The following is an 8,559-nucleotide window of genomic DNA, read 5'->3' as shown; positions in this document are numbered from 1 at the left end:
CACAAGCGCGACGATACGCCACATCATCCCTGAAGCCAGATGCCTGGATGAGAAGCTAAAATTCTTTGATCGAAAAACCTTCAGCACCATTTATCCTTAAACATTGTAAACATTGTCCCCACGAGTACGTTGGATTATGTCCCTCTATTACTAAGTTAATGTGACCAGACGTACCGCGTTTGCGGGACGCTGCATTTTTCAACTTCGTTTTACAAGTTTATTACAATTCATACAACCTTACAAATATTTTTCCATTTTTTTTTGGGCCAAAATCTATGCGAAATGCACTTTTAGAGAATCCACTTTCAAGCCAGTGACGCAATCAGGATAGGCGTCCCGCGTTTCGCAGGACGCTTGCTGGTCACATTATACCAAATCAATATTATGATGATGTCGATTGTACGATTGTATATCATAAGGAACTGTAGCACCGTTAAATGTTATACACGCCTGGAACTACCAAATAAACAAACTTGAAAAAAAAACCTTAATGCGAAGACACCTAAAACCAATTAATTATGCAAATTTTCAATTAGTCAATGCATATCAAAAATTTCAGGTGAATCTAAAAATAAAAACTAGAATTTAAAAAATTAATCTTCATTTACAATGGACCCGCTCTACACTCTTTTAATATTTCGATGACTCGAGCACTCAACTTATTTCCAGATATTGCACAATAGCTTCGACTTCGCGTACAATAGTACAATAGACTTATTCCGCAGGACAAGTAATTTCACAACATCTGTAAATTTGAATGTCATAATAAGTTTAAATTGGACAATTGAATTGCGTAATTGCTTCTTGAATTGAACTCAAATTGAACGTTTAATCATCCAATGTAACCAAAAATGAATTTAAATTAACACGTAGAAATGAGTTTATCAAAATGGTAAAGACCTTCTTACCACATTCAGAAAATTCTCAAATGAAAAATCATCACTATTTATATAATACAATTAAAACAGTTTTATTCAAACGAAAATCACCGGAAATAAAATCATTAGCTTGAAGAGTGAATTATGTTTACACTTGATTATCACCACCGCACCGATTTCATTCAACTGCTTCATTCATTGCAACGCAAAAATGTCCCAATAATCACTCTTGCTTCAACGAAAAGATTATCACTTTACTTGTTTTGTTGGAAATGCCCACTCCTTATCACCATGTCTCGACTTCTTATATCAATCTCACAGAATCCGCCGTCTCAGTGCTCACTGCCAGCGGTCCAGCATTAAGTTGACGCTTTCTCCAGAGATAGGCCACGGTCACCAGGGCACCCAAACCCACCACCGAGAGAATGTAGACCAACACCTGGAATGTGACGAACAGAGGAGAGGTTGCTTTTTGCGGTTCAGGATCACCCATCTTCCGTTTGCTCATGTCAGTATTGTACTCCAAAACGTGATGGTTCGCATTCTCCGTAGTCTTCACTACGACACCAGAAGTCGTTGTTGGCCGTGCGGTTGTGGTGGTAGAGGTCGTTGTGGTTGTTGTCGTGCTAGTGGTCGTCGTGGTAGAGGGGGGCATGGTCAATTCCTTCGGATACGACTCTCTGATCTCGTCCTCTACATCGATAGGTTGCTCCTGGTACTCGTCGTAGTTGTAGTCATCAATCAGCTTCTCGGAGCACATCTTGATGTAGTCATCCTGGAACAGGAAATGAGTAGCAAAGCCGTGCACATCTGGACTCAGCTGAAAACGGCGCATTCTCAGGATGTTCGTCTGAAGATATGTGATGTTCCAGCCGTTTTTGCAGACTTCGAGCACTCGTAGTCGGGGCAGGTACTCTCGTGCCTCGATGAAGTTGAAGCTAGGGATCTGATTACCCACATAGCTCAAAACTTGCAGTGAACTGAGCGATCCAAGAATTCTGAAATCCGCCACATTCAAATTGTTGTAGGATAGATCCAGAATTTTAAGTTGCTTCAAATCAGCGAACGTGTTTTCAGTCAAATTGATGTAGGTAGACTGCAACATAAGCTCTTCAAGTGCGACAAACGAGCTGAAAGTCGTATCCGGATCTAGCGGGTTACTACCAAGGGATAAGCTGGTCAAATTAGCCGCTTTGGTTACATTACTGATGTCACGAATTTTGTTGTTGATTGCTGAAAGCTTACTGAGGTTATTACCCGCCACGGTGATTGTTTTAATTTCATTATTGCTCGCATACATCGCATTGCAATGTTCGTTGATGGTCAAATCTGATAAACTGTTGTTATTCATAACAATAACTGACGCCTTCAACAATTTAAAATCGAAAGTCTGTAGCTTGTTTCCCGGCAATTCAAGCTTTGTGAGGTCGTCTAAACCAACAAACACCTCAGAATCTATCGATTGGAGCTGGTTATTGCTTAACGAAATAATTTTCAACATTCGATTGTACTGGAAAACTTTCTTCGGTAGCGACGTTAGCTCTCCATGGGTTATGAATAACATTTCCAACTGCCGCAAATTTGCAAAAGCATTCTCCTCGATCTTAGTCACAGGGTTTGACGAGATCATTAAATCCTTCAACTTGTCTGCTCCTTTGAAGGAATAATCTTTCAAGCTGGTCAAACTGTTACCTCTGATCAGCAATTTCAACAAGTTTCCTGCCCCGTTAAATGTTTCAGAGTCCAAGTTTTCGAGTTGACCTTGAAAAATCTCCAACGATGTCATGTTCGGGAACTTGTTGAATGCATCCGGTGACAATTTTGTGTCCATCAGTTTGATGATGGAAATATCATGAGCTGACGAACGGAAAGTGGAGCAGAAACTTTCCGCATTGTTGAAAAAGTCCGTATTCGGGTGGATCAGTACACAGCTCATTGGAGAACACATACAAAGATACGCATCGATCGATTGCCCACCGAATAAGGCTACTAGCACCATCCCAAGAATCCTATGAAAGAAGGTATTGAAAATTAGAACTACTCGATTGCACCATCATGAATTAAAGCTTACCACGTCGAGAAAATTCGAGCCATCTTGTAAAGTGCAACCTTCTTCTCTTGTTTCACGATCCAAACTGATTAGACTTTGCTTCTCTTGAATAAGTCAATATAACACTTTATTATCTCCTGGAGATTCGTTGTATGTAGCTGCAAGGCAAATAGAGAACTGAAGCATCGATCAGCGTTCATCATCGCCTTATCAGTGACTCACATACGGATTAAACGTTCAAGTAATGCAAAATAAACAACTCAGTAGAAGCAATTCCTGTGCCTGTATGTAGAAAGTTGCCGCCACAGAAAAAAGTCAACAGAAGGAAAAATGCTGATGTAAAGGTTTCGTGAACCCCCTGAACATTATTGCTCCTGGAATACATTTTTTTCCTCATTGTAGGGCATTACATCTCCCACTGGGACATTGCTACCTCGCAGCTCAATATTTTATTAAACACTTTTACAGTCATTATCTGCGATGTTTCAAGGAAGTCAATAATATTAACAAGTCAAAAATTTGTAAGACCGGGACCGGCAGTCGAACCCAATCGCCGTCAGGTGGTCTTACTTTGTAGCCACGCATCCTCACCACTAAGCTCAGGAAAGTGCTCAAGAGTATCTTTTTACGTCCGCTTTGATTTTATCGTTTGGATACAGATTTGAGCTTCACAAGCACAAGTAACTTTTTCGACAAGACTGTAAATTTATTTTGAGAACAATTTGTTTTAATTTGATTAAATGTGTTTTTTCAGAAGACTCAACTAAATGTGGAGCATGTCTTCCCGTGTGTATAGACATGTTCGTACACATATATCGATGGTTTCAGTGTTCGATTTGTTATTGTTTATACAATTCCGTATTTAACATTTTCAATTATTTTATCTCTGCAAATATGTAATACAGGTACAACTCAACATTGTATGAAGTTTCACCTGACAAAGGAGTCAGTTCAAAATTTACAATTTATCAAAAGTTGTGCACTGTCATAAGAGTTTAGCATTGGCGTATTTACCTGCGATGCCTAGGGGGGGCTATAGCCCCTTTATATGTTTTTCTCGAAATTGACCCTCTTTTCACAAATTCTTGAACATTTTAACACCTCATCAAATTATCAACGGTAATGTGACAAATGCAGTCCAACCACCTAAGGCAATTGCGGATCAATCACACTCATTCATATTATTCTCTTTTCTCAAGCACGTGCACGTATGCACGTGTGAGCAACAACTCACAGTCTATGTTTAATTGCGCTCGACTAGAGTCAGGCAGTGGATATATTTGCATACTTCATAAATATTCTATCTATATTAAATGAAAAAAAAAATAGTGTTACTTTCCATTGATTCCGCCGAGAATCTTCCAAGAATTCTGATGAGAATCCTTTAGTGATCCTGACTGGAATGTTCCAGGGACTCCGATGGGAATCTGTAGATATTTCGACAGGAATCCTTCAAGAATACCTATCATGAAGGGAATCCACCAGGAATTTCGACGGGAATATTTCAGGAATTTGAAAAAGAATATTTCAGGGATTTCGTCGAAAACCCTCCAGGAACTCCAATATGATGGTTCCAGGTATTTCATGAGCAATGTTCCAGGGATGAAGACGCATATCGTCGAAGGATTCCGAAGCAATCCGTCGAAGGACTTCGAAGCAAATCGTCGAGTGACTCCGAATTAATCCTTCAGTTAATTCAAAAAGAATCCTCCAGCGATCCCGAAGGGAATCTCCCAAGGAAGTTGAAGCAAATCTTTGAGGGATTCCAATGCAAATCATTAAAGGATTTCGAAGCAAATCGTCGAATGGTTCAAAAAAATTCGATGAGGGACTCTGAACAAAATCTATGAGAAATTCTGAAGCAATCCGTCGATGTATTCCGAAACGAAACATCGAAAGATTCTGAAGCAATTCTTCGCGGAGATCCGTCTAGAGATCCCAGCGCAGATCATTTGCAAAACGTCGAGAGACTCCGAATTGAATCTTCAAAGGATTACGAAGCAAATCGCCGAAGGATTCTGATTTGTCAAGGAATTCCTAAACCAATCATAAAACGAATCTGGAGATATTCCGGAGCAAATCAACGAGAGATTCTAAAGCAAATCCTCCATGGATTTTTAAGGGTATTTTTCACAGATTCCCAAGGGTATTGCTTAATAATATTGGAAATAATCCAGTAGGAATTCTTCTGGATTACGATTGGAATACTTCGATGAATCCGAAAAGAATTCCTTAGAGATTGAAGTGAGAATTCTTTTCGGATTCTGATGAGAATCCTTCTCGGATGCTGATGGGAATTTTTCTCAGAATTCAGAAACAAGCTAATTTTTCTTCCACTCATTTCATCAAGTATGATAGAGTGAATATGAGAGATAACTCTTTTGTCTTCAAACTTTTTCGGTAATTCATTATGCTATATGTTGAAAACTGATATCACTGCTAACTAACTTATCAAATCCTAGGGGGGCTAATTTTTTTCTAGGGAGGGCTAAGACCTCCCCCCCCCTAGCCCCTCCTTATTTACGCCAATGGAGTTTAGTACAATTCCCTTTAATTCCACCACCTCGTTTTACTTTTACATATACGTATTTCGACCTCAACTGTAAGGTCGTCTTTAGTGTCTCGTACTTGACTCGACTTACGAAACACTGAAGACGACCTTACAGTTGAGGTCGAAATACGTATATGTAAAAGTAATACGAATTGGTGGAATTTAAGGGAATTTAACGCTTGGGCAGTGGAGTGGGGCAACCAATCGAAGGGGTCAAGCGTTACTAGAGGCGCTAGCGAAGCTCGACGCAGTGTTAGTCAATGATGGTTCCGCTAGCACGTTTAGAAGGAACGGGGTCGAGTCATGGATTGACTCAGTCCTGGGGTGACATTGCGCATCTCGAATCGAATCACTCGATTCGTAAGTTTTTCGATTCGTTTCGAAAAAATTGCGGCATTATGTATTTCGTTCGACTTCATTCAGTCGCAGTACAAGATTTCCAATGGTGTTGTACTAGTTCAATCGAGTATGTTCTGTCAAACGAAATGTAAACAGAGAGAATAAGAGATAGCTGTCTCCGTGTTTAGTATGCCGCCTGCAGGAGAGACAACCTTCAGCGCATGGCGAATGTGAGTAAACAGAGAGAATAAGAGTAATTTCATCTGCGTGTAGTATGTTACCTGTTGGAAAGGCATCCTTCATGGCATGAATTGACAGTTAATTTATAAACAAGCAAATTGTGCTCGATGACTTTAAAAAGCAATATTATTTATTGAGCAGTTGCAACCGATTAAAACATTATGCCGATACGACATGTTTTGTAAATTGAGATATTGTTACGACACAAATTATAAGTTTTATGTTTATTCGAATTTATGCCACAGATCCAATTTTGAGCTAAATAATTTAAAGCTAAAGAAGGATTCGATAATAAATTACTTTGATGTTTCTATGTGTTTTAGTTAAATACACTTGAGTCATCTCATGCGCGTTTTTTTTATTTAACTCATTTATTTTGACGTAGATTTTGGAATAAACACGTTTTTACGCAGATTTTCCTCATGGATTTTTCACGCGGTTTATCGAAATCGCCAAGAAATACGTGAAAACTACGAAAAACCGATTTTAGTTGAAGTCGTTTTTACGCGGATTTCGGTATAATTAGAGATTGCATATTGTCAGGGGTAAAAGTAGGTATACTTATGACATTGTTTTCCTCAAGAAACAATAATAAAACATTTATTCTCTTCTCGTAGAGAAATAATAACAAATTATAATTAAAAACTTTCAGCAAGAAATGACTCTCGTACAACATTCGAAAGCTTAAAAGGTGACGAGTGTTTTTCCTTCGACTTGAGTCGTTTTTCAGTGTGCTATCGAGCATCCATAATGCCAAAATATCTCGTTATTCTTGTACCTCCTCGAGCATACTCGAACGATGAGTCGTTTTCGAGATCGAATCGAAACCCATAATGCCAAACATGTTCGACTCGATAGAATTACGTTCGAATCGAGATGCACAATGCCACCCCTGGTTTGGCACCAAACTTGACTGGAGGGTGAACGAGGGTTACACCCATAGTAATCATCTAGCAAATCGCTTTAAGATCAACTATGGCGTGCAACATCCGAGGTCCGGGGATATGAAGTGAATTACCTAGATTGTGCAGTTTTGGTACAGATTATTTAAAATTGTATAAATGTACAACTCGTGCTGGATAAATCATCTTTTTGCATCTAGTTGGTCAAACTACTAATTATTAATGATGAAATCCACCGTAGTAGTTTCGTGCAGGAGCATTATAAAATCAATCGAGTTGCGGTTGCTGCTAGTTGAAACTAAATACAAACTAAGTTTATTTGAGGTTAATTGAGCTTTAGCTTATAAAATGTTATGTTACCTGACAACAAACAATGTTTTGCTGATCTTCAACGTTCGTTTGTCTATGGTAAAATTATTTATCTTTTCCCTGTTCTTTGTTGGCATTATATCACCTACTGGGACATTATAGCGTTACTGCTGCACAGTTTACTGTGTATGAAGCACATCTAAAGTTATTTCATCTTTAATTAAGTCTTGCCGCCAATCAAATGTAGACCAGTTATACTTAGTACAATAAATACTTATTATCTAGTTATTGTATAGTTCAGCCATTACCTGAGACTTGACTAGAAAAGAACACTTTTTAGAGCAGTTTCACTCATCGTTACATCAATAGATTCGCAATGCGCATTATAACATGACATCATTCTATCTATTTATTGGGCCATTTCTGTCATAGTTTGTTCTTTGATATAAAATAGACATCTATTTCTAAGTGGACGAATACCCGAGTAAACGCAAATAGCAGAATAATAACAAATTGTGATTTGATAGCAAAATGAGGCATGGACATGATTGATATAAAAAATAAAATACAATAATATCAATAGTTTGTACTAAAATATCATTAGTAGATCAAGTTATGCTATTTATAAGAAGTGATCAATACCACGAGCTTTTAGTTTGTTCTTATCTTCTTCTTATTGGCATTACATCTCCACACTACTGGGACAGAGCCGCCTCGCAGCTTAGTGTTATTTGAGCACTTCCACAGTTATTAACTGCGAGGTTTCTAAACCAAGTTACAATTTTTGCATTCGTATATCATGAGGCTAGCACGATGATACTTTTAGCCCCAGGGAAGTCGAGACAATTTCCAATCCGAAAATTGTCTAGACCGGCGCCGGGAATCGATCCCAGCATGATCTTGCTTTGAAGCCGCGCGTCTTACCACACGGCTAAGGCAATTGTTCTTATACAAAGTACAATATCTTGATATTTGAATAAAATTTCTGTGCAAATTTCTTTTTTATATCCCATCTACATCAATCAAGTCCATATCGTGGAGAAATTGCAGTGTACTGTGTTAGCGATTGCAAGTGTTTTTTATTTTTCGATGTTAAATTGAATATTAATAAAAATATTGTATGATAAAGTTTAATCTGAAAATATGGGCTAGTGGTGTTATAGCTGGTGTAAAGTGGTGATAACGTTGATGGCCCCTCGGAAATGGTTATTTGGCAGAAAACTTCTTCTTCTTCAATGGCTCTACATTCCAATTGGAACTTGGCCTGCTTTTCAACTTTCTATTCTATTA

The 8,559-nt window shown here is 38.4% G+C and overlaps 1 protein-coding gene across 1 annotated transcript; it reads right to left on the bottom strand.

Annotated features, from left to right (window-relative positions):
- Positions 1-945: 945 nt before the first annotated feature.
- LOC134223795 (leucine-rich repeat-containing protein 15-like) lies at positions 946-3,114 on the bottom strand. The gene is made up of 2 exons (XM_062702993.1): positions 2,950-3,114; positions 946-2,887 (listed from the first exon to the last, which is right to left on the bottom strand). The coding sequence occupies exons 1-2, from the start codon at positions 2,970-2,972 to the stop codon at positions 1,183-1,185; spliced, it is 1,728 nt and encodes a 575-aa protein (XP_062558977.1). The 5' UTR covers positions 2,973-3,114; the 3' UTR covers positions 946-1,182.
- Between the last annotated feature and the right edge of the window lie 5,445 nt (positions 3,115-8,559).

This window comes from Armigeres subalbatus, chromosome 3 (assembly GCF_024139115.2).
Source record: "Armigeres subalbatus isolate Guangzhou_Male chromosome 3, GZ_Asu_2, whole genome shotgun sequence".
Taxonomy (NCBI): Eukaryota; Metazoa; Arthropoda; class Insecta; order Diptera; family Culicidae; genus Armigeres; species Armigeres subalbatus.
The sequence above is the reverse complement of the archived record's forward strand: the minus strand, read 5'-3'. Positions and strand labels throughout refer to the sequence as shown.